The 25,584-nt window shown below is 46.3% G+C and overlaps 1 protein-coding gene across 1 annotated transcript in view; it reads right to left on the bottom strand.

The window, feature by feature from the left end:
- The window catches only part of TTLL12 (tubulin tyrosine ligase like 12), a 74,383-nt gene that overhangs the window by 9,689 nt on the left and 39,110 nt on the right, over nucleotides 1-25,584 (bottom strand). Inside the window, exons 4-8 of the mRNA XM_082254270.1 lie at nucleotides 24,926-25,085; nucleotides 16,899-17,032; nucleotides 6,183-6,259; nucleotides 407-523; nucleotides 83-277 (exon numbers count right to left, since the gene is read on the bottom strand). Coding sequence (XP_082110396.1) covers nucleotides 83-277; nucleotides 407-523; nucleotides 6,183-6,259; nucleotides 16,899-17,032; nucleotides 24,926-25,085 — 683 coding nt within the window. The remainder of the gene's footprint in view (nucleotides 1-82; nucleotides 278-406; nucleotides 524-6,182; nucleotides 6,260-16,898; nucleotides 17,033-24,925; nucleotides 25,086-25,584) is intronic.

Genomic DNA, 25,584 nt, shown 5'->3' with positions numbered 1-25,584 from the left:
CTAGTCCAAGATCAGTTTACATACAGCGTGTTCATTTTGAGCTTTTATCCCTTGCAAAGGTAATAAATATGATGCATCTTACCGCTGCTCACGCTGTTTAAAGTATCCAATAAATTGTGGCAGTTCAGTCTTCAGGTTGAAAGTACGAGGAAGCCATTTTGGGCCCTCGGCACCTCCAACCCTTCGAGAAATGGATGCCAGGCAATCCTTAACCGTCAAAAGGTTTTCACATGGGAACTGGTTCACCAGGACGTGTGGCCTTTCTTTGCTCAATGTTCTGACGGAAACAAAACAAATAAAACTGAAATCACCAACACAGAGAACGGCACAAACATCACAGCAGATGCAGCCCATTGATGACATACAAATAACCAAGTCCCAAGTATAATGGCAACACGGTACTCACTTGTAATCTTTGATATGCGAGAAATTGAAGAGGATGTCTGCTTCCTTCTCCTCGTTTGTGAAAACAAAGCGAGGATGGTCAAGAGCATTCAGAACCTGCTGCATATCTGTGTGGACCCTGAACAGACAAAAGATTTGAACTCCAGACAAACTGCTGAATACATATGGGATTTTATTTTTGTATCTGCCAGAGGATTTGTGTTTTTATCCATCCATTCCCGAGATTCACAAAACTCTGCCACACAGCACAGCCCTGTCTGTGTGACAGAAGACGTGATTTTTCTCTGCTGCAGAGAACAAGGTCTTGCCCCTCCTCCCAGCTTGTCACTGTTCCTCTCCTCCTATCAGCATGCCCCTTGTTAACACATGGGCACTGCAATAAAACTGACTAGCTCCTTGTGTTGCTCCTCCCTCTGCCAATCTCAGCTCGGCTCTACAGGGGATTGCAAAAAAAGGATACCAAGCCAAACTCCGGTATTACATTGCATTAAAAAATGGATTTTTGTAAAATCTTACCGTAAAATCCTTTTCTCTTAGCTCATTGACAGACGTAGTCCTCGGTGATACACCACCTTCGGGTTATGTTGCCTCCACAGGAGCAGGACTAGACAGGAAATTAAAAAGCTCTGGCCACACCCTAGGGGCAGTCCCAGAGGGTATATCCTCTCTCTCTCTGCCTCAGCAAATCAGTTATGTGAAAAAGCAGTCTTTAGAGATTTTAACCCAACCCAACTCAAAAACAGAGGGGCGGGGACTACGTCTGTCAATGAGCTAAGAGAAAAGGATTTTACGGTAAGATTTTACAAAAATCCATTTTTCTCTAGCGCTCATTGACAGACGTAGTCCTCGGTGATACACCACCTTCGGGACGTCCCAGAGCAGTATCACAAATGAGGGGTGGGAAAATGGAAATCAAATCCCAATCTAGAAGGCCCAACCGGTGCCAACTAGAAGTTTACAATGCTCATCCTTAATGATGAGACTCAACAAACAGAAAAAAACCCTTGAGGTAGACCACTGGTCTCCTCAAATTGCGGCCTGCAAAACCTTGCGGCCAAATGAGGCATCCGCCGATGCCGTCACATCAATTTTATAGAATTTTGTAAAGGTATGTACCGACGACCAGGTGGCCGCCTTACATACCTGGACCACTGACGCCTGATGGCGAAAGGCCCAGGAAGTACTGAGCGCTCGAGTGGAGTGCGCCCTAACAGGGAACGGAGGACTCTGACCCTTAATAGAATAAGCCTGTACCACCGTTTGTCTAATCCATTTGGCAATGGTCGCGGCAGATGCAGGCAAACCCTTTCTGGGGCCATCCGTGATCACAAAAAGTGAATCCGTCTTACGGAATGATTCCGTAGCTTTCAGGTATACCCTGATTGCCCGAACCACATCTAAGGAATGCAACGCATGTTCCCGATGATGATTGGGCTGAGGACACAAGGAAGGTAGTACAATATCTTCATTCAGATGAAAATCTGAAACCACCTTAGGAAGAAAAGATGGCTTAGGATGAAGTACTACCTTTTCCCTATGAATCACTAGGTATGGGGACTGGCATGATAATGCAGCCAGTTCGGACACCCTGCGAGCAGAAGTGATAGCCACCAAGAAGGCCACCTTCTGGGATAAAGTAAGCAAGGGAATCTCCCTGATGTTTTCAAAGGGAGGTTTCTGTAGAACCGACAAAACCAAATTAAGATCCCAGGGCGCTAAGGGCGCGCGGACTGGAGGAGCCAGGTGCCGCACCCCCTGGATGAAATTCCGCACCAAGGACTTGGTAGCTAAAGGTTTCTGAAAGAAGATTGCTAATGCTGAAACTTGACCCTTGATGGTGCTCAAGGCTAGCTTCTGCTCAACCCCTTGTTGCAAAAAGGCCAATATTCGAGTCACCGAATAGGTACGTGGAGGAAATCCTAAAGATTCGCACCACGCAATATAAGTCTTCCATGTGTGATAATAGACCTTGCTGGAAGTCGCTTTCCTTGCTTTAATAAGGGTAGGAATGACTGAAGTAGACAAACCTCTGTCCTTCAGTACTTGGGTCTCAATGGCCAGGCCATTAAACCCAGCGACTGTAAAGCATGATGGTAAATTGGTCCTTGAGACCACAGACACTCCCTGAGACGAAGTTCCCACGGAACGTCTGCGACTAGCATGTCCAAGTCGGCCAGGCCGGCTTGAGGAGGCCAGCCTAGAATTTCTAGGACCACTGGCGCTGATAGAATCTGAACCAGGCGTCCCTAGAGGTATCTGGCCCCGACCATCCGATAAAAGTCTGGTCGTTTTCTGTTCCCACACATTTATCAGATACCTGATTGTTATCAGGAAGGGTGATCATTTCTGGTTGAACCTCAGGGACCGAAGTCACCCGACTAGAGGCTACTTGGCCTATCTGGTCAACCAGATCCGATTCCTGTGAGGTATAGGGACTAATCTTAGGAAAAGGTAAAGGAAAAGATCTATTCAGGGAACGGTAACTACCGCTTCCTGTAGTACTTAAATGTTGGAAGGGAAGAATCGCACCGGTAGTGGTGGTTGAAGCTCGATCTAATGTCCTGAATACCGGTGAAAACGTCCCCCCACCCTGAAACCGGGTGGGGGCGCACCTTCAGGCTGTGTACTCCTTTGCTTCGGGTTTGGCTGGGTTGGTCCTCTGCTTGTCCGACCAGCCCTTCTTGAACCCTCCTGGAGGAGTCTTGCCTTTCCCGCTAGTACCAGCCGGGCGCCCTTTATGGGCGGTAAAGAAAGGTCCTCGCTTGTTGCGAGGTCCCTTAGCTTTAGCAGCCTGTGGCAAAAAAGTGCTCTTGCCCCCAGTGGCATCCTTGATGATTTCATCTAGGTTGGCCCCAAATAGACGATTCCCCTGAAAAGGGAGATTTGTCAAGGTCTTTTTGGAACCTAGGTCAGCTGACCAGCATTTTAACCACAGCACACGTCTGAGGATCACCGCTGACATAGATGCATGCCCTAATAAGGGAGTAGTGTCCAAGGCTGCGTCACAGATAAACTGTAGCCCTTGTATAATCTGTTCCATCAAATCAGATGTCTCCTGGGGAATATCTTTTCCCCTAAGGTCTTGGCGTACCATTTTCGCCCATTCCGTAAGTGTCTGGGAAACTAGACCAATAACAATTACTGGTCTAAATGCTGACCCTATCAGAGAGAAGATGGTTCGGGACTCTGCTTCCATCTTCCGATCCACCGGATCCTTAAAGGACGAAGTGTCCTCCACTGGGATAACCGTGGCTTTATTCAGCCTGGAAATAGGTGGATCCACCACTGGTGGTACCGTCCATTTCTTAATGATGGATTCCTCAAACGGATAGCGTCTAGCAATACGCTTGGAAATAGTAAAGGTACGTTTAGAATGCTCCCATTCTCCTTTAATCTGATTACCGAAACATTTGGGTACAGGAAAAACCTTCACCGTTTTGATGGGCTTATTAGTACCAAAAGGAATCTCTGTTTCAGTTGCCTCTGCCGGTAAAGCCTCAAGTTTTAAGGTTTCCTGCACTGCCACAACTAGTGCGTCCACCAATGCTTCTTCCTGAATTATAGCAGGAGAAGAAGCGTCCTCCTCACTGTCTGAGGGAGCTTTACCTGAGGTAACAGCCTTTGCAGAGGAACCTGCAACTGCAGTGACCATCTCTGAATCAGAGTCAGAGGTGTCAGATAGTATAGAGGGAAGGCGGGGGTCGCTTCCTTGACCCCCGTCCCTGACAGGCCGCCTCCACCCGAGCCACCATAGACTCCAAAATTGCTGTAAATGACTCTACACTCTGTGCACCGGCGGGTCCCGTGGCCCCCTCGAGGGAAACAGGTGGGGGAATATGTGTGGCAGGGTCCATGATAATTCCAGTCACTTCCTGGATAATATAATTCAAAAATAAAAAACTTTTTTTTTTTTTTTTTTTTTCCAGACCCCCAGCGCCACAAATAGCCCCTTAGTGTTACCTGCTAGGGATCCCTATCGATCGAGAGAGAGAGAGATAGACCCCCAGGCTCACCACTTGATGCTCAGAGTTTAACTGCAACAGGTTACAGCGCTGTCTTGACAAACAGGAAGTCTTTTGGCTGGCTGCCCAGGAAGAAAGGAGGCGGCTCCGCCCCTCTGCACGCCTTCCGGCGCCTCCCCTAGCTCCACGAGGTGTTTGGATCACCTCAAACATGGCCGCCCCCATGCTGGAGACACGAGGCTACGCCAAAATGGCGGCTCGTGCGATCCAGCAAAAAAAATGGCGGCGGCCTGTACTGAATAGCGGTGTGCTGCAGGGCACACAACACTCTCTCTGCATGGGGATTTGGCGTGGTTGGCGGTACCGGCCCTGGCGGACCGCATGGCCATTCGGGAGGCCTGCTAATAGCTGGAGATCTGATTAGGAAGGCAGTCTACATGTCCGTGGCTTCTGACTGGTAGGTAGCTTATTCTTATCACCGTAAGATTCCCAGAATGCCACAGATTATAATCTTTTTAACATGTATACAATTAGATAGTTAGCTCCCAAACCAAGCCTCCTGGCTTTTTGCACATAAAATCACACTCAAAGTAGGAGGATCTGTGTCATTTATAGGATAGAGAGGGACTCTATCTTACCATACAGAGAGGGGCCCGCGTTCACCACAAGACCCGTCAGGGGAAAAGGGGGAACATACTACTCACCATACCGGAACCAGGCGGGCACCAACTCCTGACAGTACCCCTCTCCACCGGGGCGGGAGGGCTGTCGACCGATATGGACGCCGTGACTCATGGTCTTTGGCGTTTCAGCGAGACGTTTAACTCGCGGGGTCAGTCCTTTGATGGGACTTTGTCGCGGCCGACCCAGCGCGGAGCTATGGCCTGCACGCGCTCGTAGGCTGAACTGGGGTGACCACCGGATCTCAACATCCAGCCCGTCGCCCAGTTCAGCTTTCTTGCTTGAAGATCTCACAGGAACACTGGAGAAAAAAAGCTGTCTAAAAAATCCTTTAAGAAAAAAATCTTGCCAGGACCTAAGATCCCAGCAAGGTATCTAGGTCCTTACTCCTAACTAGACAGAAAATAACTGATTTGCTGAGGCAGAGAGAGAGAGAGGATATACCCTCTGGGACTGCCCCTAGGGTGTGGCCAGAGCTTTTTAATTTCCTGTCTAGTCCTGCTCCTGTGGAGGCAACATAACCCGAAGGTGGTGTATCACCGAGGACTACGTCTGTCAATGAGCGCTAGAGAAAATACATTTTAGTGAATACCACAATTTCGCAACCCTTAACGGTTGCACTTCATTTTTGTACTGGTAAACACATCTTTGTAATGTTTTTAGAGATACCCACTGTTTTGTATAAATGAGAGTTTGTATTACATACTTTTGCAAAATAATAAAAAATTATTGGAAAAGAAAAACATTTTTTGATGTATTAAATGATTACAGCTTTATATATTCCTAGAGTTCAGCATTAAAGTAAAAAATCCACCCTTTTACCCTCAAAAATGTACAATTAGCTCAAACTTTAATCATTTTTTTTCTTATCTGAAAAGAAGCTGTCTGGTAAAGATCTAGCTCTTACAGTAGGCATTCTGTAGGCATGTGTGCTCCTGCCAAGTGGGCACCACATTGGAGAAGACACAAGCTATCACTTGGCAGCTCTTCCTATTCCAGGGTTCTACACCTGATGACCCCATCAACTTAACCCAGTGTCAGAAAGCAGATAGTGTGCAGGCTACGCCTATCAAGCACCTGATATGGTTCTAGGAGGGTTAGCCCTGCAAGAACCTTTAGAAAGCCATTACATACTTGAAGACTTTACTCTTGTCATGAAGTGGAGGCTCCACGGGGTGAGGCAGGGTCTCTTTATTCTCCTCAAAAATAGACTAAAATAGAACAGATATAAATTATTTAGCCCAATTCAATTTAATTAAACAGTAACTGAACCATACAAAAACATTCAGCTATTGTAAAGGCAAACACAACAAAGGGGGACTTGTCAGAAAAGATGACTTGGTTTGGCAAGTAGGCTAAGACAGCTCCCATATCAATAGGAAGATCACCTTAAGAGCCCATTCAGACTGGCGCGATCCGACTTCCAGGGGCAACTTCGGCACAACTTGCACGGACTTCATATAATTGAAGTCAATGCAAGTCGCCTCCAGGTCGCCCCAAAGTAGTACAGGACCCTTGTGTCGCTCCTATTAGAACGGGTCCTGTGCTAATCAATGGCGAGCGACCGACCGCGACTTGGTCGCCTGACAAGTCGCGCTAGTGTGAATGGACCCTTAAAGTAAAGCTATTTTTGTTTAGTATGTTTGCCATTTTGTTTCATTGTAGACAGTTTTCTGAAGCAAATCATTTCTTGGGAATCTGAAAAAGAGTTCTATTCCCGTGCTACCATCTAATAAACGACAATATTATTGTGCGGGTGGCTGCAAACAGTATAATGCGTTCCCACATCCATAAACGAAATAAAGCAATTCCTGTTGCGCCTCCCCAAACGTGTATGAATAATTAGCCTAATATAATGCACTCACAGTCCTCAATTATAAATATGTGCAAATCACAGAAAATTTTATAAAGTGCATACCATGTGCAAAAAAATGTAAATACTACAGAATTCATAAATAGCAAGCTTAAAAATTATATATATTATATATATATATTATATATATACACATATACACACACATACATACATATATATATATATAAATAACACACATACATATATACACACACACACACACACAATGCCTTGAAAGAGTATTCATACCCCTTCAAATTTTCCACATTTTGTCATGTTACAACCAAGAATGTAAATGTATTTTATTAGGATTTTATGTGATAGCCCAACACAAAATGGCACATAATTGTGAAGTTGAAGGAAAATGATAAATGGTTTTCAAAAATGTTTGCAAATAAAATATCTGAAAAGTGTGGCATGCATTTGTATTCAGCCCCCTTTACTCTGATACCCCTAACTATAATCTAGTGGAACCAACTGTCTTTACAAGTCATGTAATTACTAAATAAGAGTCCACCTGTGTGTAATTTAATCTCAGTATGATTATAGCTGTTCTGTGAAGACCTCAGAGGTTTGTTAGAGAACCTTAGTGAACAAACAGCATTGTGAAGGCCAAGGAACACAGCGGACAGGTCAGGGATAAAGATGTGGAGAAGTTTAAAGCAGGGTTAGGATATAAAAAAACAACATCTCAAGCTTTGAACATCTCACAGAGTACTGTTCAATCCATCATCCGAAAATGGAAAGAGTATGGCACAACTACAAACCTACTAAGACATGGTCGTCCACCTAAACTAATAGGCCAGGCAAGGAGAGCATTAATCAGAGAAGCAGCCAAGAGGCCCATGGTAACTCTGGAGAAGCTGCAGAGATCCACAGTTAAGGGCAAGAATCTGGCCACAGGACAACTATTAGTCGTGCACTCCACAAATCTGGCCTCTATGAAAGAGTGGCAAGAAGAAAGCCATTGTTGAAAGAAAGCCATAAGAAGTCCCGTTTGCGAGAAGTTATAGGACACAGCAAACATGTGGAAGAAGGTGCGCTGGTCAGATGAAACCAAAATTAAAGTTTTTTGGTCTAAAAGCAAAAAGCTATGTGTGGTTGAATACGAACACTGCACATCACCCTGAACACACCATCCCCACCCTGAAACATGATGGTGGCAGCATCATGTTGTGGGGATGCTTTTTTTCAACAGGGAAGCTGATCAGGGTTAAAGGGAAGATGGATGGAGCCTAATAAAAGGGCAATACTGTGGACGAAAACCTGTTAAGAATCTGCAAAAGACTTGAGACTGGATCGGAGGTTCACCTTCCAGCAGGACAACGACCCTAAACATACAGCCAGAGCTAAAATGAAATGGTTTAGATCAAAGCATACTCGTGTTTACACTGACCCAGTCAAAATCCAGATCCAAATCCAATTGAGAATCTGGAGCAAGAGTTGATAATTGACGTTCACGGACGCTCTCCATCCAATCTGGCAGAGTTTGAGCTATTTTGCAAAGAAGAATGGGCAAAAATGTCACTCTCTAGATGTGCAAAGCTGGTAGAGACATAACCAAAAAAAACTTAGCAGTAATTGCAGGGAAAGGTGGTTCTACTAAAGTATTGACTAAGGGGGTCTAAATAAAAATGCAGGGCACGCTTTTCAGATATTTGTAAAATAATTTTGAAAACCATTTACCATTCTCCTTTCACTTCACAATTATGTGCCACTTTGTGTTGGTCTATCACATAAAATCCCACTAAAATACATTTACGTTTTTGGTTGCAAGTTGACAAAATGTGGAAAATTTCAAGAGATATAAATACTTTTTCAAGGAGATAGATAGATAGATAGATGGATAGATCTCCACAGTGTAAAAAAGTGATGCATAAAAGTCTCTTTAGTATGATGGAAGTCTTGCAAAACCAACTGTGCACGAATCCAGTGATGAGCTATTTCTTCCAGTATAATCATATTTAATGAATGAGGTCTGTGAGTGTATTATACTAGGTTAATTATTTATATACGTTTTGGGGGGGGGGGGGGGGGGCGCAACAGGAATTACTTTATTTTATTTCTTGTGCATCTGTTGAAGTTTCTTATCTAGAAATCCTGCTAATTGTGAGGCAGTGGCTTAGTGTTTTCAGCCTGTAAAAGGAAGAACAGTAAAACCTTGGATTGCAAGTAACTTGGTCTGCGAGTGTTTGACAAGATGAGCAAAGTTTTTTTTTATACATTTTAACTTTAAAGGTCTTGCAATACATGTAGTGTCATGTCACAACGGAGTATAAAAAAAGGAAGAAAAATCCCATTTTGGTCAATGAGAGCGGTCTTAATTAGCACTACTGAAGTTGCTCTGACTTTAGGAAAGTTTCCTGTATTACTTCAAGGCGACTTCTATCTGTCTTGTACCCATAGACGTTAACCACTTTACGTCCGCTCACATTGCTGCTACTGCAGCAATGTGGCTCGTTATCGTCCAGCGACGTAGACCTACGTCGCTGGACTCCTCCCCTTGTGGGCGGCGCGGAGGCTCGCTCCCGCTGTATTCAGTCACAGCGGGAGTCGGGCTAGGGGAGGAGCAGCGGCGATTGCCGCTGCTCTTCCCCGATCGTCGGGGAATCAAGTGTGGAGATCCGCCTGCTTGTGTAAACAAAGTGGGCGGATCTCCTAAGTGACAGGTAGGGTCAGATTGCAGGGTTCAGCATAGCTGAACCCGCAATCTGTCCCTGTGTCACTCAGTCACCTCCCCCCACACATGTCAGTAAACACCAGGCATACATTAACCCCTCCCTCTCCAATAAAATTAACCCCTTCCCTGCCAGTGTCATTTTTACAGTAACAGTGCATATTTATAGCACTGATTATTGTAGTAATGTCACTGGTACCCCAAAAAGTGTCAAAAATGTCAGTCAAGGGTCCGATCTGTCCGCCGCAATGTCACAGGCTGATATGATCCGCAGGATCTCCGGATATGAAACGTTTTAAACAATTTGTTTAACCACTTGCCGACTGCCCACACCAATATTACTGCGGCAGTGCGGCTCCCCTGGGTCCAGTCACGTAGTACTACGTGACTGGAGGGGAAGGGGTTTCAGAGGCGCGATTGCCGCTTGCCTCCCCCGATCATCCGGTAAACGGAGAAAAGACCCGCCTGCTTATGTAAACAAAGCAGGCGGATCTTCTGTGAGACAGTCAGGGACATATCTGAAGTTTCAGCCAAGCAGACACATCTGTCTGTGTCTGTCACAGAACCCCCCCCCCCCCAGTTAGTAAGCATATAGGCATGCATTAACCCCTTTGATCACCCCCCAGGGTTAACCCGTTCAGTGCCAATGGCATTATTACAGTAACAGTGCATATTTTTAGCACTGATTACTGTAGTAATGTCACTGGTACCCCCAAAAGTGTCAAAAATGTCAGTTAGGGGTCCGATCTGTCCGCCGCAATGTCGCAGTCCCGCTAAAAATCGCAGATCGCTGCCATTACTAGTAAAAAAAGACAAAAACATAAAAAGGACATAAATCTTTCCCGTAGTTAGTAGACGCTATAACTTTTGCGCAAACCAATCAAAATACGCTTATGATTTTTTTTACCAAAAATATGTAGCAGAAAACATTTAGCCTAAAATGTTAAAAAAATTAGATTTTTCCTTTTTTTTTTTTTTTGGGAATGTTCTATAGCAGAATGTGAAAAAACGGAATTTTTGTAAAATCTTACCTGTAAAATTCCTTTCTCTGAGTCCTCCGACAGTCGCCGCCTCTTCATATTCGTCACATATGGGGTATTAGACTTTGCTCCGAAGGAGTAGCTAGGCAACAGAATATGTTAACAATAAAGCTTTAACATATCCCACCCTCAAGGGGTGGTCCCCTCAGTCAATACCCTCCTACTTCCTGCAACCATATCTCAGTTTTAGTGGAATAGCAGTAGAGTATACATTCAAACCCCAAAAGAGGGGCGGGGGCGGCGACTGTCGGAGGACTCAGAGAAAGGAATTTTACAGGTAAGATTTTACAAAAATTCCGTTTTCTCTTACGTCCTCCGACAGTCGCCGCCTCTTCATATTCGTCACATATGGGGACGTCCCAAAGCAGTGCAAACATGAGGGGTGGGAAACGCATCCGCGCCGAAAGGCAACGCAGTCTCCACATCAAAGAAAGGAACCTTACCAAAGGAAGGAAACCAGCTGGGCAACAGCAAAAATAAGTGCTCAACAGGAGCAACAACCCAGGAAAAGACAAAAAACCAGGGGATACAAAACTTATCCCAACAGCCAGGAGTCCCCAACAAGGGACCCTAGGGAACAGCCGCACTAAGAACCTTGCGGCCAAAGGAAGCATCCGCCGATGCCTGAACATCTACTTTGTAGAATTTTGTGAAAGTGTGCACGGTCGACCAAGTCGCCGCCTTACACACCTGGGCTACAGAAGCCCCATGACGACAGGCCCAAGACGTACTCAGAGATCTAGTAGAGTGCGCCTTCACAGGCACAGGGGGAACCTTCCCCTGCAAGGCATAAGCCTGTTCAATGGTCTGCCTGATCCATTTGGCAATGGTAGAGGCGGAAGCCGCCATGCCCTTCCGAGGACCCTCTGGAAGAACAAACAAGGAGTCCGTCTTTCGAAAAGACTCAGTCGATTTAAGGTAAACCCTAATCGCTCGAACAACATCCAGAGAATGCAATCTCACCTCCTTAGGATGTTTAGGCTTCGTGCACAACGAAGGCAAAACAATATCCTCGTTAAGATGGAATTCCGAAACTCGTTTCGGCAGAAAAGAAGGATTAGGTCGCAAGACCACCTTATCCAAATGAACAACCAGGTACGGAGACTTGCAGGACAAAGCCGCCAGTTCCGACACTCTGCGAGCCGAAGTGATCGCCACCAAAAAGGCGACCTTTTTGGACAACATAGACAACGAGATCTCCCTGATCTGTTCAAAAGGAACACGTTGTAACACAGACAGGACTAGATTCAAGTCCCAAGGGGGCAAGGGATCCCTCCTAGGAGGAACCAGATGCCGCACACCCTGAATAAAAGTGCCAACCAAGGAGTTGGAAGCTACGGGACGTTGAAACAGAACGGCCAGCGCAGACACCTGACCCTTTATCGTAGCCAGCGCCAAACGCTGATCGACACCCGTCTGAAGGAAAGACAGCACACGGGAAACCGAGTACGTGCGGGGTGAAAACCCCCTGGACTCACACCAGGCAAAATAGGCCTTCCAAGTACGGTAATAAACCTTTCCCGAGGAAGACTTCCTCGCGTTGATCAAGGTATGAACAACCTCTGGAGAGAGACCCTTCTCCTTCAGGACCTCGGTCTCAACAGCCAGGCCGTCAAAGCCAGCGACTGTAAAGCAGGATGGTAAATCGGTCCTTGAGACAGTAGATCGTCCCGAAGAGGCAGACGCCAGGGGGCGTCGACCGCCAGATTCACAAGGTCTGCGTACCAGGACCGGCGAGGCCAGTCCGGTGCCACAAGAATCACCGTGCTGCGTTCCGAGTGTAACCTGCGAAGGAACCGGGACAGCAACTGAATCGGTGGAAACGCGTACATCAGCCTGTACTGATGCCACGGGGCCACTAACGCGTCCGACGCGTCCGCCCGAGGGTCGCGCGTCCTTGCCACGAACCTCTTCACCTTGTAGTTGAGGCGAGACGCGAACAGGTCCACATCTGGAAGACCCCACTTCGCGCACAACATCTGGAAGACAGCCGGGTGGAGAGACCATTCCCCCTGATCCAGGGTCTGGCGACTCAGATAGTCCGCCTGCCAGTTCTCCACTCCCGGAATGTGAACCGCCGTTATCGCCGGGACATGAGTCTCGGCCCAAGACAGAATGTCGGCCACTTCTCGAGCCGCTCGGGCACTCCTGGTGCCCCCTTGGTGGTTGATGTAGGCCACCGCCGTGGCATTGTCCGTCTGCACCCGAACCGGGCAGCCCTGCAGCCGGTCCGTCCAGCGATGAAGACAGAGCCTTATCGCACGCAATTCCAGAATGTTGATCGGGAGGGAAGACTCCCCCTCCGACCAGGTCCCCTGGGCGGACAGAACGCCCAGAACACCACCCCAGCCCGACAGGCTGGCATCCGTGGTGATTATCGTCCACGAGATCGGACGAAACGACTTGCCCCCGGACACCAACGGGGACTGGAGCCACCACAGGAGGTTTTCCCTGGTGCGATGACTCAACGAGATCTGAAGATCCAGAGATTGAGGTCGCCCGTCCCACTTGGACAAGATCTCCGCTTGGAGACCCCGCGTGTGAAACTGCGCGAAAGGAATCGCCTCGAAAGCCGAGACCATCAATCCCAGACATCTCATACACGTCCGCAGAGACGAGTTCGGAACGTCCCTGAGGGACCTGACTTCCTCCTGAAGAGTCCTGAGTTTGTCTTCCGGCAGGAAGACCTTCGCCTGCACCGAGTCCAGTATCATTCCCAGATAGGGAAGACGAACCGACGGACTCAGAGTCGACTTTGGAACATTTATCGTCCAACCGAACTCCTGCAGAGTTTGCATCGTGACAGACAGGTCCTTCTCCAGACCCTGACTGGTCGCAGACCGAATCAGAATGTCGTCCAGATACCCCAGGACAGAAATGCCCTGGGCTCTCAATAATGCCAGAACCGGTGCAAGCACCTTGGTGAAGACCCGCGGAGCCGAGGCGAGCCCAAAGGGCAACGCCACGAACTGGTAGTGATCCTCCGCAAAGGCAAATCGAAGGTATCTCTGATGACCCTCGAATATGGGGATGTGAAGATACGCATCCTTCAAATCGATGGAGGCCATGAATTCCCCCGGAACCAGGGCAGCCACCACCGACCGCAGGGATTCCATGCGGAACTTGCGAACCCGCACAGAGCGGTTCAGAGCTTTCAAGTCCAGAATTGGACGAACCTTGCCCTCCTTTCTGGGCACAGTGAACAGATTGGAATAAAACCCCCGAAATCTGTCCCGATGAGGCACCGGAACCACCACTCCCTGAGCCCTCAGGTCCCGCACCGCCAGGTGCAGATCCCGCAGGCGCTCTGGAGACAGTTGTAGATTTGAGGGAAAAAATCTGCTCTCTGGCCGAGAGAGAAACTCGATCTTGTAACCAGATCGAACGATTTCCAGAACCCATCTGTCCCGCACACGGGCCAACCAGGGCTGAAGAAAACCGAGCAAGCGTCCCCCCACCCCAAAACTGGGTGAGGGCGCCCCTTCAGGCCGAACTGTTATGGGCCGCAGGTCCGGATTGGCCGGACTTCTGTTTTCCAGACCAGGGCTTCTTCTGAGAGCCCTGGCCCTTGAACGGTTTGCCCTTGTAGTGCGGCCGAAAGGCACGAAAGGACCCCTGAGGGGGCCGAAAATTAGCATGCTTCTTCCCAGAAGCCCCCTTAGCCTTGGGGAAATGGGGCAAGAGAGTGCTCTTACCCCCAGTAATCCCCTTAATCAACACATCCAGGGACTCCCCAAAAAGGCGAGACCCATCATAAGGCAGATTGGCTAAGGTTTTACGTGAAGATTGGTCCACCGACCAACATTTCAACCAAACCAGGCGGCGAGACAACACCGCCACGCTGTGCACACGCGCGGCCAACGGAATCAGGTCCAGGTCCGCATCACACAGATACATGACACCCTGGTGGATCTGATCCACCATATCCAGGGTCGCCGCTGAGGCCGAATCGGCCACTAGGACGCGCCTAAGCATCTGCGTCCAACTTGCGATCGCCTGGGCCGCCATGAGAGAAGCAAACAGAGCCTTAAGCATAGAACCCGTAACAGAATAAGTATGACGGGCAAGAGACTCCAGTCTCCTATCCGTGGCATCACGGAAAATAGGGGATCCCTCTGCAGGGATCGCAGTGGCTTTGTTCAAAACCGCAATAGCATGATCTACTGGCGGAGGCACACACCACCGTTCATCAGTGGCAGGCGAGAAAGGATAACGCAGCTTAAATTTACTTGGTACCGCAAAAGGCTTGCGCAAATCGCGCCATTGGTCCTTAACAGCGCGCTGAAAATCAGCATTGCAGGGAAAGACCTGCGGCGTCCTGCGTTTTCTCTGCGTCCCATAAGCCGCCAAGGCAGCTGGGGGACACACCTCGTCCTGCAAACGTAGCGTCTGCTTAATGGAAGCAATCAACTCATCCATGATTGCAAGCTCTTCAGGCGAGCCAGGGGGAGAATTATCAACCCCCTCAACTTCAGCCTCTACCTCAGACCCCACTAGATCCAGAGAGGAGCGGGACCCCGATAGGGGGGTCCCCGCCAGAACAGCCCCATCACCTTCACCCTCAGAATCAGAGGACAGAGCAACTCTGGGCCGTTTAGTAGATTGAGCAGCCACCAGCATTTGCACCTGTGCAGCAAGGCCAGCCACAATAGTGGCCAAATCCCCCCCTGGGGGGGAAACAGCGGTCCCCTGGCTTTCCACCAAGACTGTGGGAAATTTGCCCTCCTGAGAATCCATTGCCCCTGTATGCCAGACAACCAAGGGTTAACTGCCCCCTTACAGCAAGCGCGGCAAGCGCAGCCCACCGCACCACACTCAGGCACAATGAGACCCCCACAGGGAATATACAGACTGAATACAGGCAATGGAACACAGGAATAGAAGGATAAAACCTGAGGAGACTCCGCTGCTGCTGCTGCCTCGATCGGTGCTTCCAGGAGAGAGGAAGTGATGCTGCCAGGGCGCTCTATGTAAGCCTATGGAGGCTACAAGAAAATGGCCGCCGTGCATGTAAACCATGCGGCCGGAGCGGGCGCCGGTAAAATGGCGCCGTTTGGCGCCGAAATCGCCGCTCCACAGTGCATAAAATCACACACAATATCATCCCATAATATGGATACATGTTAGATCGCCGCAGCGATCGCTGTATATGCCCCAACATGCCATTAAAAACATGCCCCACAGCACACAGCTCCTCACACTGCCCAGCCTGACATACTCAGTGTCATACAGCTCCCCCCCCCCCCCTTGCAGCCCACAGCATGCAGCCGAGAGATAGGGAGACAAGCAGTGTGATTAAAGGCAGGTTACACAGTCCCAGACTGAGACCCCCCCAGACAGACAGGTCCCCACATAGATACACTTACCTCACATGGCGTGGGGAACCCGCACAGGCGAACAAGCCGCTGCACATGAGGCAGGGAGAGTCGCTACTCAAGACGCACACAATGGCGGTTCAGAAACCGCACAGCGTCCGGTGAGGTAGCCACCTCACCAATCATCCCTGCACCGAACAGGGATGGGTCGTTCACCGTGCCAGGAGCGTTACCTGGCTGAACGCTCGATGGCAGACTGGGAAGCCACTGACCCACGACCTGCGACCAGGGGGATCAGCCCGAGACCCAGTCCGCATGATCCTCTTCGTCCGAAGAACTAACTAATGCTGACAAAAATAACAGCTAAGTAAAGGTAGAGAGAAAACTCAAACAAAATATCAAAAAGAAGAAAGAGTCTGGGACAAAAAGTCCCAGCACAGAGAGAGCCAGCCACTCCTGACAAGCTAGACATTAAAACTGAGATATGGTTGCAGGAAGTAGGAGGGTATTGACTGAGGGGACCACCCCTTGAGGGTGGGATATGTTAAAGCTTTATTGTTAACATATTCTGTTGCCTAGCTACTCCTTCGGAGCAAAGTCTAATACCCCATATGTGACGAATATGAAGAGGCGGCGACTGTCGGAGGACGTAAGAGAAATATTGTTTTTTTTTTGTTTTTATTTCAAAATTGTCGCTCTTTTTTGTTTATAGCGCAAAAAAAAAAAAAAAAAAAAAAAAAAAAAAAAAATCGCACAGGTGATCAAATACCACCAAATTTCGTTTGGGTACAGCATTGCATGACCGCGCAGTTAAAGTCACGCAGTGCCAAGTTGAAAAAAGTGGCCTGGTCAGAAAGGGGGCAAATCCTTCCGGAGCTAAAGTGGGTAAAGAAACAATGAGGTTTAGAAAACTGTATCCAGAGGGATATGTTGCCAGAAGTGAAAGCAGGACTACAAGCTCACCTGATAATGACTTTCCGTTGGTTCTGGTGTCTGGCAGTCAACGTGAGAAAGATCCACAGATTGCCATGGGAAGAGCAGACAGTTTCGTATTAAGGGATCTGTCTCTCCGTAAGTGAAGTCACGGGAAACTTCCTCTGTATAAAGAAATGAATAGCAGTTTTGTATTTTTCCACAGATTGCCATGGGAAGAGCAGACAGTTTCGTATTAAGGGATCTGTCTCTCCGTAAGTGAAGTCACGGGAAACTTCCTCTGTATAAAGAAATGAATAGCAGTTTTGTATTTTTTCCTACCCCCGATTATATTCAGGAATACAAATATAAAAAACATATTTCATTTATTTATTTTTACTTTTAAGAGCCGGTTCACACTAGCGCGACTTGTCGGGCGACTTGTCAGCCTGACAAGTCGCGCTCCTTCGCGGTCCATTGACTGCTACAGGACCCGTTCTAATAGGAGCGACACAAGTCGCTCCGACTTAGAAAAAGTGTCCTGTACTATTTCGGGGGGACCTCGGAGCGACTTGCATAGACTTCCATTATGTGAAGTCTCTGCAAGTCGCTCCGAATTCGTGGTGCAATGTAATGCACAAGTCGCCCCAGTGTGAACCGCTCTCAGTCAAGCAGATACATTTTTGCGTTTTCATATGTAGTCAGGAGTCTGAGCGCTTGTCCAGTTTTCTCAGGTTTCCAAGCTCTTCTACATCTTTTGAAGAAAAGATATGTACAGAGCTCAGAAGGGAGATAAAATATGCAATAGGGACACTGACAGAAACGTGACAGGAGCTCTAGCCTTCCAATACTAATTTCCTATTGCTCTTGAAGAGTTCCCCTCACCTCCTGTCTGGTAAAACATTGTCACCATGACAGAAAGTGAGGGGAAATCTCTCTAACAAAATCCCAGATAGCAGTAATTACCTGACAGGATTTTTACCTTTCCCTGCTCTACCGTAAACGTTTATTGAATATTCTTAGGGACATTGGATGTGCTAAACCTTCACGTTACACTGCCTCACAGAGGAGTACGGGACATGGCCAAAAATCTGTAAACCAACCCAGCATAATCCCCCCTACCAGCATGCCTAAGGCAGCACATAGATGGATCTGTTTTTTCATTCAACCAGAAGCTTGAACAAGTGACCCAATTCCCCCATCCACACATTCAAGGTGGATGGGAGAATGCTGCCCACTGAGCTTTTGAATTCTGACAGCAGGGAGACCCATCACAATACAGTGTCTTAGACTATAGCCTGCAGCACTGATCGACCAGGGAAAATCTGAATGAGCGCTTGTACAGAGGTCACTTGATGGATCAAATTCTGTACTTCTGCTCATACATGGATCAAAATTTGGTTGGTCCCTGCTGAATCGGACAAATTTCGATCCATGTATGAACAGGTAGGTTGTAGTGAAAGAATGATTATTATTATAATAATACAGGATATATATAGCGCCAACAGTTTGCATAGCACTTTACTACATGGGGGCAGACAGTACAGTTACAATACAATTTAATATAGGAGGAATCAGAGGGGCCTGCTTGTTAGAGATTACAATTTAAGAGAGAATGATGACAAAACACAATGGTGTGCGACCTGTGTCCCTCAATGGACCGCAATAAAATAATTTTATTGTAAATAAAAAAAAAAAATCTGATTTTCTTTCTTATCCTTTGGGAAGTCCAAAAACAGCCTAAAAAGGTGAGCAACACAGAAAAGGCCAATGAAAACAACAGAACTGGGAACTGCCAGTTCAATCACAGCACAAACCAATGTAATTGCATGTAACTTTTGAAAGCAGGTTTCCCAGTGGTCACAACAGTAGAACATTTATATGTGTTATGTGTTGGCATTGACGCTTGTAATCTTTATTGGAAGAACATGTGACAGAATGACAACTCGATGATTAAGGTGGATATCAGGGGACTGTAACTGTATGATTGGCTTAAGCTAGGAATGGGCAGTGGTGGAGGTGGTAGTGGAGGGCCCTCCACAGTGGATTGAGAACTCTCTCCATCTGGACTGTGTAGAGAGTGAGGCTTGGAAGGTAAAAAAGCCCAAACCATGGAGAGTTTGACAGTTGCGGATGTTTATACTGCGTGATGTGGAATTATCCATGGACTATAGCCATAATATAAGCGGGACATAAAAACTGCAGTATGCTTGGATCCCTGTCTTATCATATAGGGGAAGACTAGCTGGTTATTGTAGTCCACCTAGCCCTAGACTACTAGTTCAGCTACACAAAGAGAATAGAAGTAGAAGACTTTACTTATGGTGAAAGACAGAATGAGAATTGTTATAGTGTCCAGCAAAAGAGACAGAAGTTAAAAAATCTTGATTAGACATTTTGGAAACGATTCTGATACATTCTTACAAGTATTAAAAATGATTCTGTAAGAAATATTTAACTGTAAATTAGATTGCGGAATTCTGTGAACCAAAAGGAGGTACTACATGAAGGCAGTCGTGGATGTCACGTTTAGTAGAGCTTCATATATTTTGAAAAATGGTTTGTTTGAGCCTCCTGGTGGAAGGTGGTGGAAAGACAATCTGGTGCATCCTTGTGGGGACCATCCAGAATGGCTTCTGAAGGAAGCAGTGACAGAGACTCCCACAGCGCAAACAACATCCAAGCAATGAAGAAAATCTCCTTAAGATAAACTGGAGCTAAGCAGAGGGACATAAGAATGATGCCAATTGAGGTAATAGGCAGAAACTACCTTCTGTAGCAAGGAAAGTCTGGGCCTCATCACCACCTTGTCCAAGACCAGAAAGGGTTCTTTACAGGACAAGGACATCAGCTCAGAAATTAGTTTTGTAGAGATGATGGCTACAAGAAACACGATCTTGTAAGAGTGGAAAATAGAAGGTCTCTGATAGATTCAAAGGGTGGGTTTTAATATGCAGAAAGAATCAGATTTAGATCCCATAGTGTAACTGGAGTGCGAAGAGAGAGCCACATGAGAGACACACACTGAACAAATATCCTAATAAAATAAATGAGAGGCCAACAGTCTCAAACAAAAACATAGCAAAAGAAGATACTCAACCCTGAATAGTGCTGACTTTCCTACAGCTGGTCAAGACACAGCTGTAGGAAGGAAATATATGTCCCACTAAGAATATCCAAAAGCGGAAGCCGCAAGGCTCACACCAAGTGAAGAATGCCTTCCACGTACAATGACAGACTTCACACGTAGACTTCCTAGCTTTTAACATTGTTGGAATAACCAATTTAGAAATGCCCCATCTCTCAGAGCCTAGGTTTCAAACAGCCATGCCATGGAACTCAGCAACTGTGAAGCAGGATGGTAAATTGGTCCATGAGTTAGTAGATCTGGAAAAGCCCAGAGTGTCTGAAGTCTTATCACATCAGCCTGGGCCAATTTGAAGCTATGAGGATCACTGGAGTGCCCACCATCTTGATCCTGTGAAGCATAGATGGAAGAAGATTCAAGGCAGGAATAGTATAGATCAGGATATACCGATCCCACAGAGAAAGAGCATCTACTGCTTCTTTAGCGGATCCCTGAACCTGAAGGCAAACCTATCCAATTTGTTAAACCTGGAGGCCAGGAGGTCCACATCTGGCATTCCCCATCTGTGGCACAGGCTGTGGAAAATGCTGGGTGTAGGGACCCCTCCCCTGACATTTATTCCAGGACAACAAAATGTTGTGTTGTAGGGGTGTCTAGAGTTAAAGTGTTACTAAACCCAGGACCCTGCAGTCACTATATCTGATCTCCCACAGTACACAGAACATGGAAATGCATAAACTGCTAAATACCTTTTCTCATCAGCAGTATATAGCAGTCTTGTGACTTCTATTAGTATCTGGTTAAAGCTTGTAATAGGGTCTGATTGGCCCTGTGCTTATCACATGCACCCTTCCAAGAAAAAAAAAAAACTCTATAGCAATATACACCAAAATGAGCATGTGCAGCCTGTCCCCTGGCTCTGTATTATCAGGAAATATATTTGGGACAGTGGAAGGAGGAGAGGATCAGAGGAAAGAAGATCAAACAGCCTTTTTTACACAATGCAGAGTATTAACCCCCTAGGTTCCACTGTGAGCATAACAAGCATGCTTTACTGCATATACATACTGATTTTATTGTTGTGGGTTTTGTTAACACTTTAAACTGGACAAATGGGACTGCCTCAAAGAGGGCTACCATCAGACCTAGGACTTATGAAAATGCAGAGTCGAATGACTTCTAGACTGAAGAGAACAAGTTTGAGATCAGAGAGTCTGAAACTTCTCCTGGGGATAAGAAAAAAAAAATACTGCTTGGTTTCTAGGGCTAGACCTATAGTAGATACTCCAAGTAATGAGTCAGTTCCAGCACTGATTTCAGATCCATCTAAACTCCTGGAATGTCTGGACAGTCAAGACTGCATTGTCCAACAGAATCTCTGCCAAAATGTTCCTTCAGCAGGTGGTCATCTAGGTACTCCACAATGGGAGGGCCAGCACTGGTGTCAACCCTCTCAGCCCTTTTTGGTGAAAACCCGAGGTGCAGGAGACAGGATGAATGGCTGGGCCACAAACTGAACAGGCAGGGGACCCACCATTGATTTCAATAGAAACCAGAAAGGCTCCCTGATGGAAAAAGGCTATGATAGACTAGGTGGATTCCTAAAAACCACCTCCTACATCTAAGCATCTGAAATGCAAGCTGTCCAAGTGTCAGCAAAGGCCAAAAGACTTAAGTTAAATGCAGAGAATATCTACAGGACCCTATTACCATAAAGGGGTCTGGAAATCTGCTAAATGTGGGACACAGTACCCAAGGGTCACTCTAAAGGCTAGCCCCTAAACAAAGCCTAGCAGAAGTACTCCAAAAGCCAAGCAGAGGATAAGCCACACCAGATGGCTGCAATTGGGGGACCAGCTCTAACAGTGAAGAACTCATGACTAAAAAAGAAATAAAGTGCTAACAAAAACTAGGCTAAAGGCTAAGTACAACTGAAAAAAAAAAAAAAAATATTATATTATATTACACACACAGTATCTCACAAAAGTGAGTACACCCCTCACATTTTTGTAAATATTTTATTATATCTTTTCATGTGAAAACACTGAAGAAATGAAACTTTGCTACAATATAAAGTAGTGAGTGTACAGCTTGTATAACAGTGTAAATTTGCTCTCCCCTCAAAATAACTCAATACACGGCCATTAATGTCTAAACCGCTGGCAACAAAGGGATTACACCCCTAAGTGAAAATGTCCAAATTGGGCCCAAAGTGTCAATATTTTAACTGGCCACTATTATTTTCCAGCACTGCCTTAACCCTCTTGGGCATGAGTTCACCAGAGCTTCACGGGTTGCCACTGGAGTCCTCTTCCACTCCTTCATGACAAAATCACTGAGCTGGTGGATGTTAGAGACCTTGCACTCCTCCCATCTTCCATTAAGGATGCCCCACAGATGCTCAATAGGGTTTAGGTCTGGAGACATGCTTAGCAAGTCTATCACCTTAACCCTCAGTGGTCGTCTTGGAGGTGTGGTTTGGGGCCATTATGTTGGAATACTGTCCTGTGGTCCAGTCTCCGAAGGGTGGGGATCATGCTCTGCTTCACTATGTCACAGTACATGTTGGCATTCATTGTTCCCTCAATCAACTAAGGCTCCCCAGTGCTGGAAGCACTCATGCAATCCCAGACTATGACATTCCCTCCCCCATGCTTGCTGGTAGGCAAGACACACTTGTCTTTGTACTCCTCACCTGGTTGCCGCCACACACGCTTGACACCATTTGAACCAAATAAATTTATCTTCGTCTCATCAGACCACAGGACATGGTTCCAGTAATCCATGTCCTCAGTTGCTTGTCTTCAGCAAACGGTTTTCTTGTGCATCATCTTTAGAAGAGGCTTCCTTCTGGGATGACAGCCATGCAGACCAATTTGATGCAGTGTGCAGTGTATGGTCTGAGCACTGACAAGCTGACCCCCCACCCCTTCAACCTCTGCAGCAATGCTGGCAGCACACATATGTCTATTTCCCAAAGTCAACCTCTGGATATGACGCGGAGAACATGCACTCAACTTCGTTGGTCGACCATGGTGAGGCCTGTTCTGAGTGGAACTTGTCCTGTTAAACCGCTGTATAGTCTTGGCCACTGCGTTGCAGCTCAGTTTCAGGGTCTTGCCAATTTTATAGCCTAGGCCATCTTTATGTAGAGCAACAATTCTTTTTTTCAGATCCTCAGAGAGTTCTTTGCCATGAGGTGCCATGTTGAACTTACAGCGACCAGTATGAGAGAGTGAGAGCGATAACACCAAATTTAGCACACCCGCTTCCTATTCACACCTGAGACCTTGCAACACTAACGAGTCACATGACACCAGGGAGGGAAAATGGCTAATTGGGCCTCATTTGGACATTTTCACTTAGGGGTGTACTCACTTTTGTTGCCAGCGGTTTAGAAAATAATGGCTGTGTGTTGAGTTATTTTGAGGGGCCAACAAATGTATACTGTTATACAAGCTGTAAACTCACTACTTTATATTGTAGCAAAGTGTAATTTCTTCAGTGTTATCACATGAACAGATATAAAATATTTACAAAAATATGAGGGGTGTACTCACTTTTGTGAGATACTGTAATATAAATATATATTTAAATTTTTTTTTTTTTTTTTTATATACACTGAACAAAATTATAAAAACGCAACACTTTTGTTTTTGCCCCCATTTTTCATGAGCTGAACTCAAAGATCTAAGACTTTTTCTATGTACACAAAAAGGCCTATTTCTCTCAAATATTGTTCATAAATCGGTCTAAATATGTGTTAGTGAACACTTCTCCTTTGCTGAGATAATCCATCCAACTCACAGGTGTGGCATATTAAGATGCTGATTAGACAGCATGAATATTGCACAGGTGTGACTCAGGCTGGCCACAATAAAAGGCCACTCTAAAATGTGCAGGTTTTATCAAACAGCACAATGCCACAGACATCGCAAGTATTAAGGGAGCGTGCAATTGGCATGCTGACTGCAGGAATGTCCACCAGAGCTGTTGCCCGTGAATTTAATGCCCATTTCTCTACCATAAGCAGTTTCCAAAGGCGTTTTAGAGAATTTGGCAGTACATCCAACGTAACCACACCAGCCCAAAACCTCCACATCCAGCATCTTCATCCCCAAGATCGTCTGAGACCAGCCACCCGGACAGCTGCTGCAACAATCGGTTTGCATAAACAAAGAATTTCTGCACAATCTGTCAGAAACCATCTCAGGGAAGCTCATCTGCATGCTCGTCGTCCTCATCGGGGTCTCGACCTGACTGCAGTTGGTCGTCATCGTAACCGGCTTGAGTGGGCCTTTAGGCAGCAGTAAAAACTGAAGGTTTAACACTCGTTGAAGAGAAAGTTTTGGCTGGGCATTCACTATAAAATTAAACTGACCCAAAATCATTAACTTTTACTTTTTAGAAAATGCACACTGTTTGGGCATGGAGATTCTAAATATTCATAGGGTACACAGGAATATGAAGCCTTAAAAGTGGTTCTAACAGCAGAAAGTTTTTTTTTTTTTATCTTAATGCATTCTATGCATTAAGATAAAAAAAACTTCTGTGTGCAGGAGCCTACCTCAGACCCCCTAATACTTACCTGAGCTCCATCTTGACCCAGCGATGTGCACGAGTGCCTCAGCTGTCCAGGACTCACCCTCCTGATTGGCCGAAACACAGCAGTGGGCGCTATTGGCTTCCACTGCTGTCAAAGTCAGTGAGCCAATTGGGGGGGGGGGGGGGGGTGAACCACAGAACCATGTCTGAATAGACACGCAGAGCAGCGGCATGGCTCAGGTGCCCCCATAGCAAGCTGGTTGCTGTGGGGGCACTCAGCAGAAGGGAGGGGCCAGGATATTTAAACAAAAAAACTAGACTTTAATATAACTTTAACTGTCTATGCATCATATGTAACGCCTGACAGCTGATCTTCTCAAAAAATCTCACATTACTTCCAATAACCTACACTTAGCATAGGACTTGTGAGCTTATGTGCACATACCTCCATTGCTTATATCTCGGAGGGGCCACAGTATGGTGTAAGCCAACTGGTGGGGGACGTAGTAGAAAGGCGCCGTCACAAATGTAGGCTCATCTGAATGCTGAATTCTAGATCCAAACTCATCCATGATGTACCAGACAGGAACTTTCTCTTCTGCAGACTGAAAATTGAATATGTGAATGAGTGAAAGAGTGAATGCAATTACAAAAACATTGAATTCATAAAATCTACAATCTGAGCACAATAAATAAAAGCTATTTAGGAAATTTAAAACTATAAAATATATTATTTTGTTTTATATCCAGTAGGAAAGGGTCATGATCCTCATCATGCTTTTTTTTTTGCTTTGTGTCCTGATGGGGAGATTTCCCTTCACTTGCTGGCCCAGAGACATACAAGGAAGTAAGAGGAAATCTGTCCAAAGCAATGGGAAACCCCCTTTTAAGTTGCCAAGCCCGAAAGGGCTTTAATTTTATGTAGCGCCGCCCCGTAGGAGCCGCTTGATAATTTTGGGTTCTTTATTCTGTGCCACGACTCCAAGAACAGTCTCCATCCTTTTGGCACACCTGGTTAAATTGAGAAAAGCTTTAGGTAAGGTCAAACAAATACCATTTGATAATGATATTTGATAATAAACTAAAAACACAATACTATGTATT

Source organism: Pelophylax lessonae (assembly GCF_965119305.1).
Source record: "Pelophylax lessonae genome assembly, chromosome: 4".
Lineage (NCBI taxonomy): Eukaryota > Metazoa > Chordata > Amphibia > Anura > Ranidae > Pelophylax > Pelophylax lessonae.
The sequence above is the reverse complement of the archived record's forward strand: the minus strand, read 5'-3'. Positions and strand labels throughout refer to the sequence as shown.